Raw genomic sequence first — 17,962 nt, 5'->3', positions numbered from 1 at the left:
AAAATGCCAAGAAATACCTTATCTTGAATTGGATCCATTGCATAGGTGTCTCCAAAGATTAATTACTGAGTTTTCTTATGCACGTCCTGGCACTGTCCTTTGTCAGTTCAGTCACAATGGCGGAAGAAACATTTCATAGGAGGGCACTCAATATCTCCAAAGAGATCAGCTTCCTCCCCTCTCTGGCATCACAGATTTTACTACAATGAGGGAGCTCCTCCGTTCTGCATTATCACAGATCCGATATGAATGAAAGATCTTCTCTTGGCTAGAATTGTTGACGATGTAAGCAGCGAAAAAGGCCTTTCCTCTGAAGAAGCCAGAGTTAAGTCAAAAAGCAGAAGGAGGAGCTGTCTTGTATCTAGTCCCTGGAGTTAGCCTGGCTTCTCCTCTTCTCCATCTGCCAAAAAAAAAAAAAAAAAAAATACTTCCCTGATCAAAAGAGACTCTTCTCTCTTCCCATTAGTCTCCATCAACCCTGCAAATCTAGAGCCAACTCTCTCTCACTGGGTTTAAAGCATTCAGCACACTGGGAATTTAGTAATTCTGATACAGATGTTGGCCAAGGGCTCCAATTTGTTACTACAACACTGCTTCACTTACGAGGGGTCCCTCTGGCATGGAAACCTGAAGAAGGACATACTCGTATTAAAATCTCCCCACAGGGATCTTTTTCTCTGATGAACCATTGAACTCAGTATCTGCAAAATGTGTTTGGCAACACAACTGTTTGCTAGTGTATCTACTCTCTTGTTATCTCACTGTGTTATTTAATTCTTTAGTAATTAAAATAAGTCTTGGGCTTGTCCCACTGTACCAACTGATTTCAAATTCCCTGAAATCAAATTATATGTTGTTATCTGTATTGAGGGTCTTAGCAGTGGTGTTCAGCCAAAGTACCTGGTGTATCTTTGCCTTTATGTCACTCAACTAAAATCACACACACAATAACACACTGAAATTGCATACATATACAGTTTGCCTTCATGTGTTTCCTATACTGTAGGATGAATAAGAATTATAAGAGTCATAAATAGGTTTCTGTTGCCTGTATCAGCACCCAGGAGCTGTAACGCCTTAAAGCCCCAGAGCGTAACAGTGAATGGTGAGCTCAGAAAAGGTGGGAAATTATGTTAACCACATCACACTTGCTCCACAGGAAGAGATAAATAATGTCCAAACCTACTGTGAAAAGGAACTTTCATAAAACTCTTCTCTCCTCCAGACTTCTCCCAACTCTAACCGTTCCCATCACCTAGACAACCTTCCTGACAAGGGAACAGCAGAGATCGCCTGTGTTTGTACTATCCACAAGTCTCATCTCATCATGAAGTATTCAATTATTTACAACATCCCCACAGTGTCCTTGGCCAGAGTCCTTAGCAAACAACCTTCTTTGAAGGAGTCAGTTTGCCAAAATTTTATATTATCAGCAGGCTTGTGGAAACACTTAAGAAAAGATGCAGAAAATGGCAAAGCTACCATAAAACAATTACTTAGGATATCAGAAGAAAGAAAAAGATACTGTGCAAACATACGATGCCCCACAGTGATTCTCTCTTGAGAGCAATGATGTTGGATCTTTCACTGAGAACTCTACTTGAACAGGAAATCTTCACAGAGTTCGCGTTAGACCTCTGGGGCAACCGGCCTCTGAATGCACTTTGACATTTCAAACCACGCCTCTTGGTTTGACATTTCAAACCAAGCAAATTGGGGGTTGCTACCTAGAGAGCTGTCCTGAGGATTCTCATAAAAAGATCAGGTTCAGCAGGATAACACATTGATAGCTTAGCAATGCCTGCCGGGAACAAAGATGGCAGTGGTAGCACAAGTACCAGGGCTTTGTCAGCCCTAAATTAGATGTTCCAAACAGGAACTATCCTAAGTTGCCATGGAAAGTCTGAGGGGAGGCATTAAAAATATTTCCAAATATCATATTCGAGTTAGGCCTTAAAAAGGGACAGGATTTCAGCATGTGAGTAAGAGGGGCAATCTGGGCAGTGAAGGGCAACAGCGTGAGCAAAGGCACAGAAGCAGAGACACTGGGGGCTTTTGCACCTTCGAGAAACACTGCATGCTCTATTGCATCTCTTGGTGCAATAGAGATGCTGCTGGCCCAGGGTCCAGCTCAGTGACGTACAGCAGAAATCCAACGTGATGGAAATAACCTGAAAGCCCATCGACAGATGAGTGGATAAAGATGTGAATAGTGGAATGTTACTCAGCCATATAAAAGAATGAAATTGGGTCTTTTGTAGAGATGTTGATGGACCCAGAGTCTGTCCTACAGAATTAAGTGAGTCAGAAAGAGAAAAACAAATATCGTGGAATCTAGAAAATATATGGAATATATGGAATTCCACAAATAACGTGGAATCTAGAAAAATAGTACAGATAGATGAACCTATTGGCAGGGCAGGAATGGAGACACCCATGTAGAGAAGAGATGTGTGGACACTGGTAGGGAAAAGGCAGTGATGGAATCAGGAGATTCGAATTGACATTTATACACTACCAGGACCTCGCTGGTGGCTCAGGCAGTAAAGAATCTGTCTGCAATGTGAGAGACCTGGGTTCGATCCCTGGGTTAGGAAGATTCCCCTGGAGAAGGGCATGGCAACCCACTCCAGTATTCTTGCCTGGAGAATTCCATGGACAGAGGAGCCTGGTGGGCTACAGTCCATAGGGTCACAAAGAGTCAGACAGACTGAGTGACTAACACACACACATATTCACTACCACAGGTAAGATAGATGAGTAGTGGGAAGCTGCAGTACAGCACAGGGAGCCCAGCTCCAGGCTCTGTAGTGATCCAGAGGGGTGAGGTTGGGGGACGGAGTGGGAGGGAGGTCCAAGAGACAAGGGATATATTTATATATACAGCTGATTCCCTTTATTGTACAACAGAAACTAACACAACATTATAAAGCAACTATAACCCCAATAAATTTTTTAAAAAGAAACACAATGTGAGCTGTATGTATAATTTAAATATTTCCAGTTGCCAAATTTTTAAAAAGTAAAACTTTTTAAACTCTTTTTTTTTTTAAGCATTCCATTGTGAACAAATCATTAGAGAGCTTGCAGCAAAATTCAAAAGGCTTCAGATTCATCAGAGTGGAGGAACAGCTGAATTCTGCCAGTTTGCTTGGCAGGTACAAGGGGAACCATAACTACAGGATAAAAACAGTATCATAAAATGGAAAGAAATAAGAGGAAATCCTGAGCACTCAGGTTCTGATTAGACTGGCCAATAACAGGAGAGGGGATGGAAAGGGGTTGGTAGAAGTGCTATAAGCGTGCTCGTAAGGAACGCCAACAATTGCCTGCTTGACTTTATATAGGCAGGAGAAATATGTGGGATTCATTTATTCTGGGAGAATCTGAGTTCCCTATTAACATCATAGCATTGAAGAGATTTCATAGTTCTTCAGCTGGATTAACTCATTACCTTTATTTAGGGTTCATCTTTTTTTTATGTAAATCTCTTTACATTCCAATAGGACCTTTACCATGATACTGGTTATTACTTCCTACACCCTTCCCCCCAACGCTTCTCCCTACTATCATCTCTCACACAAAAATACACCACATTTGAAATACCATGAGGAAATTGGCCCAACTTTAAAGATTATCAGAGACTTAAAATGCTTTAATTAGGCAGCACGACACTGCAGAAAGAGCACACACTTGAGAATTAGTCCAAATTGAGTTGAATCCTGATTCTGCCAGTTGTTAACTGCGAAAACTTGGGCTGCTTCCTGAGCCCCAATTAGTCCCAGTTTCATGATCCCTAAAGTGGGTAGGAACATGCCTGCCTTTTAGAGTTTTTGTAAGGATTAAATGAGATGATATATGTAAAGCCCCAAGACAGGATAACACTAAAGATTCTCAATACTGAGTAGCTCATTCCTGCAATCAGTGAATATTTATTAGGCACCTACTATATGCTAAGCAATGTTTTCGGTGCTGCAGACACAACCATTAAAAAGATAAAGGCTAAGTAATGGTGTTGTTTTATAACATCAACAATAAGAATTGCCATTAGAATGAACTGTCAATATATCCAGAAGATAATATGACAGTTTCAACCAAAATGCCTGACCTAAAACTGACATAGGCCCTCCAAAGCTGCATGTTTTCCTTAGAGATTATCCTGTCCCACATCTTTATGAGAGCTATGAGAAAACTTAGCTACAGGAAATAAAATGGCACTGAAATCTGAGGGTATAAAGATGAGTAAGACTGGACTTACCTGGTGATACAGTGGTTGAGAGTCTGGCAGCCAATCCAGGGGACACGAGTTTGATCCCTGGTCCTGGAAGATTCCACATGCTGTGAAGCAACAGAGTCCATGAGCCTCAACTACTGAGCCTGTGCTCTGGAGTCCTCGAGCTGCAAGTACTGAAGCCCACATGCCTACAGCCTATGCTCCGCAATGAGAAGCCTGAGCGCTGCAAAGAAGACTCAGCACAGTCAAAAATAAACAATAAACAAAGATGGTAAGACTATATTCTCTATGTTGAATCCTGTAATACCATGCCAACATCATAACAAATAGTCATCCTTATTTTATACTATTGGGGATTGCTCATTCATTCATTCATTAAACATCCATTAAAGGGCAATTCAATTTGTTACTGCATTTGCAATCGCAAAGCTCATGGTAAAAAGAGAATACAGACAGGTAAAGGAGCAATCACATTCCAGCAGGACACACAATCTACTTCCCCTATGACAAGGGAAGTAGCTGCTGCTGCTGCTGCTAAGTCGCTTCAGTCGTGTCCGACTCTGTGTGACCCCATAGATGGCAGCCCACCAGGTTCCCCCGTCCCTGGGATTCTGAAAACATATAGGAATATTGTTTAGCCCAGAACTTAGGGATCATGGAAAGCTTCTGAGAAGTCATGCCCAAACATGGGCTTGAAGAATAAGAATGCTCAATGTAGAAGGAACAGTATGTGCCAAAATATGAAACTGAAAGAGAACGTGAAATTTCTGAAGGACGGAGTTTAATTTGTTTGGAGTGTTGCATGCAAGGAGACAAGTGGTCAGAGATGAGTCCTGAAAAATAAGCAGGGGTAAGATGATAATGGACTCTGAAAGCCCTTAAAGAGTTTAGACTTGATCCTAACAAGACTCAAGATGATGATGATGATGATGACAATGGGTGCTGCTGCTGCTGGTGATGGTGATGGTGTGACAGCAGGTTTGGTGATAGCCATTGTCGTCACAGGACAGAGAAGTGGATGTGACCGCAGCAATAGGACGAGCATCTCTTGAGCGTCCGCGATGAATAAGACTCTGTGATAGGCAATGCCTTAGTTAATACAACTCCACAAGAGTAGGCGTGTAGCTTCCTTCACTCTGGTTATTGTATTAAGAAAGGATTAGAGGCAGACAAAATTGGAAGAAAGAGAACCAATTAGGAGGCTACCACAGAATTCAAATTCAAGATCATGGTGATCTGGACTCCTCAACCGAGTAATGACAATGAGAGACTTTTGAAAAGAATTTATGTCTAACATTCATGATCCTGTAGTATCCTGTGGTGATGACTGAGAATACAAATTCTTACTGCCTGATATTATATAGAAAATGTAGGTGATTGTGCTTTATTTTTTTCAAACCCAGACCACACACTTTATGTGTCCTTGTTGATCAAATCTTTATAAGGAATATTACACATTTTTTCTTTAACAGCCAAATTTAGAAATAAAAAACATTGTCTTACCAAGCTCTGGTTTACAGGATTATGCTTATTATACATTTTCCCATCAATGGAGAAGAAGCAGAAAGTTTTCTGAGATCCCATGGAGACCCACAGACTGCAAAGAGGTTGACCTAAATCCTTCTTTAAGAATTCTGGCAAATATCTCGCCTTCAGAGCATTGTTATAAGGAGGGACATTAAATTTGCCAGTGTGATCACCGTACTGAATGGGGGATATGGGATAGGATGCAATCATAAAACAGCTTGAGTCTTTCTCCTCTGTCCAGATCAACTGTTTCTGAATCCCTTACCCACAGCCCGGGACAGTAGTCAAGCTGGCCCCATGGCTTCCCAGTCTCCTCAGGTCAGGGACAATTTCACTTTACTCATTAAAACAGCTTATCTAGTATAATCACCAAAACTCAATGAAATTCCTTCAAGGGAAAATGTCTCCCATCTTGGTGCCCCCAGCTTCAGACTTAGAGCCTGCAGTGAAGGCAGGGGCATGGTTGGCCACCTTCATCCCTCTGCCCCTCTCGACTTCTCCCCACTCCATGTGTTTCTAGAAATGGTTTCTGGCTGTCTGGGCACTGGCTCAGAGGGAGAGAGGTGAAGAAGGAAAGGGCCCAGTAGGCATAGTGAAAGTGAAAGTCGCTCATTCGTGTCTGACTCTTTGCGACCTCATAGACTATACAGTCCATGGAATTCTCCAGGCCAGCATACTGGAGTGGGTAGCCTTTCCCTTCTCCAGGGGATCTTCCCAACTCAGGGATCGAACCCAGGTCTCCTGCATTGCAGGCAGATTCTTTACCAGCTGAGGCACAGGGGAAGCCCATGCGGACCATTGTAATTTGACATTGGGTCCCCTGGCATGTGGAGCATGTTCTTCCATGGGTCAGATTAACAGGTTTTTCCGAAATCCTCCAGCTGGGAAACTTTGCACTGCTCTTCTGCATCCACCCACCCCACATGGACTCCCTGCAGCACGGTCTTTTTGTCTTTTCCAGAAGTCCTTTTGAGAGGAAGTCCTTGGAGCACACATACATGCAGGCGCACGCGTGTGCAACACACACACATACACACACAGGCTGGCTCCTTACTTAAAGCCAGGAAAACAGGCATCTTTGCCCCATGCAGCTCACTCCCCATGCAGCCAAGCTCACAGCATCACTCAAAGAAGTTCCCCTGTGATCTCTGCTCAATAGGAGTCTTACCCTTTGTAAATTCCAGAGATCACATGTCAAGCTTTCCAAGAGTTCCCCTTGAAGCTCCTTTCCCTGGGCTTAAGGTGAAGAGAAGCAACACCCAGCCTCCTCCAGCACGGTGGGGGAAAGACACAGCCCTGCCAACTCTCTCCGACCTCCTGTGTGGGCTAGACGTGGACAGACAGTCACTGGTGCTGGCAAAACCCCTTGTGCTATCTCAGTGGCATGCCCTTCATCAACAGCCCAGCACTTCATTTTATGACAGCATTTTACTTGGAACCTAATTGCATTTTTCTCACCTGTGGGGCCTCTGCACAAACTCTGAAACAGGAAGAGATGTACATAAGATGTTATCGTAAGAAAGGATCAGGCACAATTTCTGGGAATTCTGAGTATAATAATGTTCTTTCTGACGCTATACCCTGAATGGCAACCCAGAAAAAAAAATCATATTCTATATGAACGACCTAAAAGATGACTTAGATATCTGGATGCTGGGCCTAGATTTTCAACAATGACCCAGCACCTTCCCTGCTACATTCCCTGATGTTTCTGTCCAACATTCTGTGTCCTGACTCCTCCTTCTGTTTCCGCTTTGCAATCCCACTCACTCCCTTTGTACTTGTTGACTGATCGGAATTCCCTGACTTACCCCTTCAATATACATAAAGCAATTTAGCTGATACTCGCATTTGTCTGGAAAGAAAGAATAATTGCCTTAAGCTCAGAGCTGATTTTACTCAAAATTAAAGTAAAAAGGTTACATATGTAGTGTGATATGTGAGACCCTGTGAAAAATATCTCCTTCACCCAGTATCTAAAAGTCTTAAAGATTCATTTTATAAATGTGTCTTAGTCATCACCTCATTTTAAGACTATTTCAAATTAGGTAATACTGATATGCATTTAGCCAGTATACATTTATAGGGACAAGTTTGAGGAGAGTAAGATTTTCCCTTTAGCCTATAATTTCATTTTCTCACTTATATGTATAGATTTTAAAATGCTTTAGCCATTGATGTTGCAGAGTTCTGAATTTTTTACAAACAACAAATAATTTTTTAGTATGAGTATGTGCCAAATAGTGTGTGGAACATACTTACATTAAAAAACATGCATTATTTATCTGAAATTTAAGTTTTGCTGGGTGCTGCATGCTAAGTCACTTCAATTGCATCCGACTCTTTGCAAACCTATGGACTGTAGCCCGCCAGGTTCCTCTGTCCATGGAATTCTCCAGGGAAGAATACTGGAGTGAGTTGCCATGCCCTGCTTCAGGAGATCTTCCTGACCCAAGGATCGAACCCGTGTCTCATAAGTCTCCTGCACTGGCAGGCAGGCTCTTTATCACTAGTGCCACTTGGGCATTTGGTAAATCTGGCATCCCAAGTCCCTGGAGCTTCCAGTCTAACTGCCCTAGTAGTCTTCATATGAAATAAGCACCTTCTAAAATTCACTGACAAGTTTTAAATGGCAATGATAGATTGGCATAGTTATAGATCAAAGACGGATTCCTTCTCAATTCTGAAGCCAAGTGATGGCTAACATCTTTGTTCCGATCTTCCTAAGAAGGAAAAGAAGACTGATTCCAGATTAACAAATACGGGAAGATGGCACCCCAACACACAGTCTCTGCTGTAATTCCATCTCAAGGGTTCCCAGAAAGATTCTAAAAATACATGGCATCACTGAAAATATCTTTGGCTGAAAGTAACAGAAAATGTGAACTCAAACTGGCTCAAATAATAAGGAAATGCCAGAAAGCCTATAATTGGAAGCTCAGAAACATAATGATGCCATAAAACCCCAAGTTCTCTCTACCCCTCTGCTCTCCTCAATGTCCACTAGTAGTAATAGTTGCCATCTTTTCCAGAAAGGTCTGCTTTCCCTTCTTATAGCAACATGGTGGCCAGTGCCTATTGGAGCTACATACCTCCCTTTCTACATCCAGCAGGAGAGGAAGAAAAGGCGCTCCCAGTCAGGGACCTCCACCCTTAGACTAACCAATACTATCGCTGGAATTCCATGTGCTAACTACCTTAGAAATCAGGGTTCCTCTGGGAGCAGGGGAAGGGAAAGAGAAATAAACAAAAATGGGATTCAACATGAGTCGGAGAGTATGAATGCTAGGTAAGTATCCAATGGAGCTCACTACAAACTGTCATTAGCTCTCTCATTTTATTTTCACCATTAATTTGATGAAAAAGCTGCCTAAATGTCTATACGTAAATTCATTCTGGTTGGTTTGACAAACCCAGTGAAGCAAAGACAGATGAATTAATTCTGCCTTTCAGAAAATATACTAATAGCTATATTAGAAATATACATAAGCTCTTCAAGAATTTAGTATGAAACATTTTTCCTCCAGGACTTAGAAACATAGACATATTCAAAGTCATTCCTGAATCTTCCTTCTATGAAGGATAAAGTAATAATAATAATAGATTAAACTGAATAAATCCTATTAGTAATATTTCTACATTAGTCTCATTTGGGTCTCACAATAACCTAGAGACAGTGCCAGTGTTTTGACAAAGAAACTGAGCCCCACCCTGATTTAGGAACCTGTCCAAGGTCACATATGGTTATACTGAATGTGAAAATGGAAACAAGAATTCAGTTCATTTTGTCACCGGGGTCATGCAATGAAGGCATCCTTTTATACTAACACAAGAGCTCTGGTCTATATGCAACTTCTGTCCTCCACCCCATGGCAATGGAAAATGAGGAAACTGGAGGAGGTGATAATTTTAGAAATGTTATTACATTTGAATTAAAAGTCACTGTACTACATTTTTAGTAGCCTTTACAAAACAGAATAATATGGGCAAGAATCATGTCAATAAAAAGGAATCCTACACAAAGGCTAAGCTTCTTAATCTATGGCTAAGCTTCTTCTTTTCCTCCACTGCCATTATATGAGTTAGAAACATTTTGGTTACACATAGAGACACACACACATACAATTCACAAGTAAATGCTGAAAAGGAAATGGTTTAAGCAGAAAAGGAAATGCATTGGCTCACAAAACTTAAAAGTCTAGGGTGTCTCAACTTCAGAGGCTCAAAGAAAGTCACAAGTGCCTGGTATCTTGTCCTCTCCTGGTTTTGCTTGCCTACATGTAGGCTTCAGTCTCGGGCTCTACTTGGTGATAGAGTATTAATAGTTGCCATCTTTTCCAGAACAAAATCTCTGAGTATCAACACCATCACGAATGAGAGTGTGCTTCTCTACCAACACTCTCAGAATTACCTCCTCATGACCCATTAGCTCTGACAATGAAAGTGAAAGTGAAGTTGCTCAGTCGTGTCCGACTCTTTGTGATCCCATGGACTGTAGCTTACCAGGCTCCTCCATCCATGGGACTTTCCAGGCAAGAATACTGGAATGGGTTGCCATTTCCTTCTCCAGGGCTTCTTCCCGACCCAGGGATCGAACCCAGGTCCACCGCATTGTAGGCAGATGCTTCACTGTCTGAGCCACCAAGGATACACTCATTTCTAAAGCAGTCATGATAGAAAAAATGCAAATCTCTGGTCAGCCACACTGCAGCTAAATGCCTACCTAATCACTGCAGATGGTGATTGCAACCATGAAATTAAAAGACGCTTACTCCTTGGAAGGAAAGTTATGACCAACCTAGATAGCATATTCAAAAGCAGAGACATTATTTTGCCAACAAAGGTCCATCTAGTCAAGGCTATGGTTTTTCCAGTGGTCATGTATGGATGTGAGAGTTGGACTGTGAAGAAAGCTGAGCACCGAAGAATTGATGCTTTTGAACTGTGGTGTTGGAAAAGACTCTTGAGAATCCCTTGGACTGCAAGGAGATCCAACCAGTCCATTCTAAAGGAGATCAGTCCTGGGTGCTCTTTGGAAGGAATGATGCTAAAGCTGAAACTCCAGTACTTTGGCCACCTCATGCGAAGAACTGACTCATTGGAAAAGACTCTGATGCTGGGAGGGATTGGGGGCAGGAGGAGAAGGGGACGACAGAGGATGAGATGGCTGGATGGCATCACCGACTCAATGGACATGAGTTTGGATGAAGTCCAGGAGTTGGTGATGGACAGGGAGGCCTGGTGTGCTGCGATTCATGGGGTCGAAAAGAGTCGGACATGACTGAGTGACTGAACTGAACTGAACTGATGGGGCCAGAGCTTCTTCAGTCAACTCCATTCAAAGCACAAAGATTAAACAGTGAAGAAGTGGTTACCTAGAAGAGAAACAGAGTCCATTTTCAGAAGGAAGGTCATTAGGGACTTCCCTGGTGGTCCAGTGGTTAGGACTCAACACTTCTAATGCAGGGGGTGTGGGTTCAATCCTTGTTCAGGAGACTAAGATCCTACAATGATGGAATCTTTTCAATAAAACTTCTACAAGAAAGTAAAGAAGAAAATCTTTATGACCTTGGCAAAAACAGTCATTTCTTGAAGAAGACCAAAGACATTAACCATAAAATATATAATATGAAAAGGAATAGGTGAGCTTCTTTTCCAATAAAAAGTTTTAAAAAGAATAACAACTCAAAAAGAAGGGTGACTAGATGCTTGGAGGCAAAAATCAATACATCTATTACACTCATGAGCAAAAACAAGAACTTGTTCAACGACTTGAGAAACTATATTGTACCACTGCCTAACTAGTATCTTTTCTCAAGTCTTTAAAGAAACTGAATTACTCATTTTGATTTTTCCCTTTTGGGCAACATTTGTACAGGCAATCTGACTCAGGGACATGACACAAACCCTGAAGTATGGGGTTAGATTTGTACTCAAAGAAGCAGACTAATACACATTGCCATTCTTTTATCTGATGGCTTAAAAGTAATTAACTGGCTGGAGGAGACGAAGAGAAGAAAGGGTGAAGCCTCATGCTTCATAAAGGTTATTGGTGTGAAGAAGAGAAGGGCCCTTGTTTACGCTGAGTGGCAGAGACATTTGTCTCTGAAGCAGAAGTGATCTCACTGATAGATACAGAATCTGATTGTAAGGAGTTTGTAGAACTCTGGCAGAATGGAAAATCAAAAGAAGTGAAAATCAAGCCAAAAACAAACAAACAAACAAAAATCCAAAACACTTTCAGAGTTGGCCATCACCTGAGTCATTCAAAAAAGCTGCTTTGTCCTCTTAGAACAAACCAGCTCCAGGTTAAAAGACAAGGTCACAATCTCACAGGCAGCCATCAGTCTGGAACTTTGCAAACAGTGGTCACTCTGGAGATGTTTCAAGTGCCCTTATGTGAGCCTGCCTCTTTTCAGCCCATTTTCCAAATGGCCTAGATTTTTTATCTTGCTGGGTAAATTGCTTTCTCCCTCTCCTTCACCCTTATTTTCTGCCACAGAAAAAAGAAGAATGAATTCCTACCCTTTGAGGCTTCAGGCTCTGGACTAGAGATTGAACCAAAAAGAAGAAAATTAAATTCTCAAATAGGCAGTGTTTACAATAATATAAAAAGAATCAAACGCCAAAGACTATATCTAACAAAAGATATGCAAGAAAACCACTGTTACCAAGTCCAAGCTTCTCTGCTCACCACACAACAGGCCAGTGAATCCTAGAGATGAGGTGTTGTTGAAGTGTTAGTCGTTCAGTCCTATCCAACTCTTTGTGACCCCATGGACTGTAGCCACCAGGTTCCTCCGTCCATTGGATTCCCCAGGCAAGAATACTGGAGTGGGTTGCCATGCCGTCCTCCAGGGGATCCTCCCCACCCAGGGATCAAAACAGGGTCTCCTGCATTGCAGGCAGATTCTTTACCGACTGAACTACAAGGGAAGCCAGAAGATGGCAGACTAGCACCTCAAAATAACCATCTTTTCAGGGTCTGGATGCCAGGTTCTTTACTAGGTCAAAGATAGGGAGAGGTGAGGAAGCAAAGCAAAAAGGCCATTATCTGGCAAACATCTCCTAGAATGGCTAGACTCAGGCTAGGGATATTTTAATTTCTTCCTTCCTGCCATCCACAGGTGGACAGGGTTCTGAACAAAGGCACTGTAACAGTCAGGCAGAGGGACAGGGTCCTTTTACACAAGCCATTATGTGTGATTGTAATAACAAAAGCCCTGAAAAGAAAGTCAAAGAAACAGTTTCCAACATGGAGTCAGAATTGGCTTCTTCTCTGCAGCACCACCAAATGTTGTTAAGAGAAATTTAATAAGACTATGTAAGTTGAGTGATATTTCAGGTTCTTAGGTTTTACGTCCCAATGTTGAGAATCTGGCAATTCTCCACAAGTTGATATGTAAATCTAAAACAATCTATATCAAAATCTAAATCTAAATCTTGGTGCCTTTATTCTTAAGAATTTTACAATCTAGTTTTTTCATTTGCATAGTAAAAAAAAAAGGCCAAAACTATGCAAGATAATGATGAAAAAGAAGACCAAAGTTGGAAACCTTATACTGGCAGATGTTAAGACTTATCATCCCAAGACACTATAAGGCTATGGTAATAAACAGTGTAAGTAGAGATACAGTATTAAAAAAACAGCATAATGGAATAGAATATGGAAACAGACCCCACATCTATGATCACTCAATTTATGGCAAAGATGACATCAAACTGGAGTAGAGAAAGAGTGGCATTTTCAATAAATAATGCCTTGGGTATCCACAAAAAAAGTGAAGTTAGAATCATAACTCGAACCATACACAAAAGTCAGCTTCAGATAGATTGTAAATGAAAATGTGAAAGATAAAATATACATCTTCTAAGAGAAAATGAAGGATAATTTCTTCATGACTTTGAGATAAACAAATCTCTTAAAACAGGACAAAATACACTAAACATAAGGAAAAAATTGATAAATTGAATGCTGTTTAAATTAAGAGGGCTTCCCTCATGGCTCAGATGGTAAAGAATCTGCCTGCCAGTGCAGGAGACCCAGGTTCCATCCCTGGGTCAGGAAGATTCCCTGGAGAAGGAAATGGCAACCCACTCTGAAGGAGGAAACAGACAGAACCGGCTCCATCTTGAAAGCAGGACTCCATCTTGAGCCAGACCGTGGACTTTGAGCTCTATGCCCAGTATTTACGGAAACGACATACCAACTGGAAAACCAGAGCCTCCTCCCCTGATGGAAGAGCCCCAGGGCTCGTATCTAGACTCTTCATCACCTAAAATAATTATCTGTGTAACCAAATAGAATCATAAATTCTATTATGCTTATTCAGGTATGACCACAGGCCTATTGATAATTGTCCACTGAAAATTCTGAAAGAGATGGGAATACCAGACTACCTGACCTTCCTCTTGAGAAATCTGTATGCAGGTCAGGAAGGAACAGTTAGACCTGGACATGGAACAACAGACTGGTTCCAAATAGGAAAAGGAGTACATCAAGGCTGCATATTGTCTGCTTATTTAACTTATATGCAGAATACATCATGAGAAATGCTGGACTGGAAGAAGCACAAGCTGGAATCAAGATTGCCGGGAGAAATATCAATAACCTCAGATATGCAGATGACACCATCCTTATGGCAGAAAGTGAAGAGGAACTCAAAAGCCTCTTGATGAAAGTGAAAGAGGAGAGTGAAAAAGTTGGCTTTAAAGCTCAACATTCAGAAAACTAAGATCATGGCATCTGGTGCCATCACTTCATGGGAAATAGATGGGGAAACAGTGTCAGACTTTATTTTGGGGGGCTACAAAATCACTGCAGATGGTGATTGCAACCATGAAATTAAAAGACGCTTACTCCTTGTAAGGAAAGTTATGACCAACCTAGATAGCATATTCAAAAGCAGAGACATTACTTTGCCAACAAAGGTCCATCTAGTCAAGGCTATGGTTTTTCCAGTGGTCATGTATGGATGTGAGAGTTGGACTGTGAAGAAAGCTGAGTGCCAGAGAGTTGATGCTTTTGAACTGTGGTGTTGGAGAAGACTCTTGAGAGTCCCTTGGACTGCAAGGAGATCCAACCAGTCCATTCTAAAGGAGATCAGTCCTAGGTGTTCTTTGGAAGGACTGATGCTAAAGCTGAAACTCCAATACTTTGTCCACCTCATGCAAAGAGTTGACTCATTGGAAAAGACTCTGATGCTGGGAGGGATGGGGGGCAAGAGGAGAAGGGGACGAAAGAGGATGAGATGGCTGGATGGCATCACTGACTTGATGGACGTGAGTCTTGAGTGAACTCAGGGAGTTGGTGATGGACAGGGAGGCCTGGCGTGCTGCAATTCATGGGACTGCAAGGAGTCGGACACGGCTGAGCGACTGAACTGAACTACCTAGGCTTAAGGCATACAAATCACGGGTTTAAGGCATATGAATTATGAGTTAACTTTGATTGTATCTTTCTTTTCCTTTGTTCAGACTAGTTTCAGAGAATTTGGGGAGGTGGGTTTGAACATGTACACTTACGGTATATAAGGTTTTCACAAAAACTGGTCGGGGTCCTTGGCTAAGAGGAGCCCGCTGGGCCCGCTGGTGTAATAAACTGTACTTCACTATCTGCATCATCCTTCTGAGTGAGTTTGTTTCCCAGAATGCGTGGCTACAACTCCAGTATTCTTGCTTGGAGAATAATTTAATTTCTTAAATTAAGAAATTCTGTTCACCAAAAGACACCATTAGAACAGTGAACAGTCAAGGCACAGAGAGGGAAGAAATATTTTATATATTTATTTATTTATATATAATATATAAATATTATATTATATATATATCATATATATTTTATATCCTATATATAAAATAAATATACATATATATATATATCCTATAAAGGACTCACATCCATGATACATAACAAATGTTGGCAAGAAAAAGACATATAACCTAATAGAAAAATGGACAAAAATAATTCAACAGCCACACCACAGAAGAGGTTATCCAAATAGTCAGTATATATATGAAGGGATGCTCAACTTCATTAATCATCAAAAAAAAAAGCAATTAAAATCTCATTGTGGCTAAAATGAAAAACACTGAAAATGCCAAGTGTTGCCAAGGGTATTGAGTATTCAGAACTCTCATACACTGCTAGTGAGATGATACATTGATATAACCACTTTTAAAAAACTAAATATGTGCCTATCCTGTGATCCAGCAATTACATCCCCATATAGAAAGCCTACAAAAATGAATACACATATTCACTGAAAGACATGAACAAGAGCATGATTTATTACTGCCAAAAACTAGAAAATACCCATCCGTAGCAGAATTCATACAGTGGAAAATTGTGTTATGGTGTTAGCTGTTAGTATAGGTATTATGTTTGTAGGGCTAGTGACAACTGAAAAGGAGTCTAAGGGAAGTTTCTGGGATGCTAGTAAAATGTGTGCTTTTGATCTGGGTGTGCTGATTATATTTATTATAATCATGAATATATAATTCTATGTTCACTTGGTTAAAAATTCACCTAGAATCTATGCAATTCTCCACATATATTTATATTTCATAAAGAAGTTATTTCATACTGAGGATGAACAGGGAAAGAATGAAAAGGGAGAATTGCCTGCAAATGCTCAGGAAATAAATGAATTGAAATAAGTCCAATATTAGTCACTTTCTTCTGCCAATTGGACATGACTTCATGTGACATGCCAGGCAGAGAGCAGCCCCATCTTGAGGTGATTCAGACACCAGTACCAAACTATGATGATGCTCACAAATGCAGAATTCCAGCATTCTTTCTCGGGGTTTGAAGAAGACAGAAGAAAATGTTTTCCCAGCCTGGGAAAGAAAGCCATTCTGCTAACATGTTGTTTTTGGTTTAGCAGGCAGGTCCTATCTATTCAGTGACCTCATCCAATCTTGTGGTTTTAAATGACATTTAAATACGGATGATTCCAAAATATAAAAACCTACCTCAGACCTCTCCACTCAACTTCAGAATTATATAGCTTAAATCATACAAAATTGCCATTTTTATGGGTCAAAAGGGGCTGACTTTAGGCAGATCAACTGTGCAATATGTATTTCTAATAAGTATCTCTAATATAGCTTATCCAAAACCAAATCTTCCCTTCCTGCATCTGCCTATCCCAATACATGGCAATCCTATTATTCCTTCACTCTAGCTAAAAACCTGGAGTCATCATTGACTCCTCTCTACATCTAAAACCATGTGTCAAATTCATCAACAAGTCAATCCTGTCAGGCCTGCCTTTGAAATATATCCAGAATCAGATAACTTCTCCCCACCTTCACAATATCACCTTGGTCTGCTGCTGCTGCTAAGTCATTTTAGTTGTGTCCGACTCTGTGTGACCCCACAGATGGCAGCCCACCAGGCTCCCCCATCCCTGGGATTCTCCAGGCAAGAACACTGGAATGGGTTGCCATTTCCTTCTCCAATGCATGAAAGTGAAAAGTGAAAGTGAAGTCACTCAGTCGTGTCCGACTCTTCGAGACCCCATGGACTGCAGCCTACCAGGCTCCTCCGCCCATGGGATTTTCCAGGCAAGAGTACTGGAGTGGGTTGCCATTGCCTTCTTGGCACCTTGGTCTAAGGTGCCATTATTGACTACATGACTTTTTGCAATAATTCTCTCCTCAGGCACCCTTCTCCCTCAGCCCCCATTTTAATTCATCCCAGCAGCCAGAGTCACCCTTTCAAATGTTAACTCAGATTGCATCACTATTCTGCTAAAAATTCTCCAGTAGTTTCCCATCTCCTTCCGAGTAAAGACCAAAATCCTATAATTGCCCAAAAAGCCCTATATCATTGGGTTCTCCCATCATGTCTCCAATTCAGACTTCTCCCACTCCACCCCTGTTCATTCCACTCCAGACACCGTGGTGTTGTTGCTGGTCCTCCAATATTCCAAGCACACTCCCACCACAGGGCTATCTGCTGCTCCTTTTGCTGGAAACATTACAGATATTCTTAATACTTACACCTTCCTCTCCTTCAGTTCTTTACTTCTCATTGGAACCTTTCCTAATAATCATATTTAAAATTAAAAACATCACCTAACAGGCACTTTTTACCACTTCCATGCTCTCCAGTCCTTCACAGCACCCATCATCATCTGACATAAAGTCGCCCTAGAAATAAAGAAAGTGAAAGTGATAGTCGTTCAGACATGT

General features: G+C 41.3%; 1 protein-coding gene across 16 annotated transcripts in view; it reads right to left on the bottom strand.

Annotated features, from left to right (window-relative positions):
* The window catches only part of LOC129629324 (uncharacterized), a 138,950-nt gene that overhangs the window by 109,105 nt on the left and 11,883 nt on the right, over positions 1–17,962 (bottom strand). For 3 of the 16 annotated variants that reach the window (XR_008703141.1, XR_008703144.1, XR_008703142.1), the window contains 2 exons: positions 4,259–4,338; positions 18–400 (listed from right to left, as the gene is read on the bottom strand). The exons of 3 other annotated variants lie outside the window; for them this stretch is intronic. Coding sequence is in view for 2 of the 13 variants with exons in the window: in XM_055549331.1 (XP_055405306.1) it covers positions 4,259–4,337 (79 nt within the window). In the remaining 11 variants the exon portion in view is untranslated. Of the gene's footprint in view, positions 1–17; positions 401–4,258; positions 4,455–6,929; positions 7,048–7,219; positions 7,242–17,962 lie in introns of those variants that run through there. 10 more of the 16 variants (XR_008703146.1, XR_008703147.1, XM_055549331.1 and 7 more) reach the window with 6 other exon arrangements.

The sequence above is a fragment of the Bubalus kerabau genome, chromosome 15 (genome assembly GCF_029407905.1).
Source record: "Bubalus kerabau isolate K-KA32 ecotype Philippines breed swamp buffalo chromosome 15, PCC_UOA_SB_1v2, whole genome shotgun sequence".
NCBI lineage: Eukaryota > Metazoa > Chordata > Mammalia > Artiodactyla > Bovidae > Bubalus > Bubalus kerabau.
Note: the sequence above shows the minus strand (reverse complement) of the source record. Positions and strands in the feature narration are given on the sequence as shown.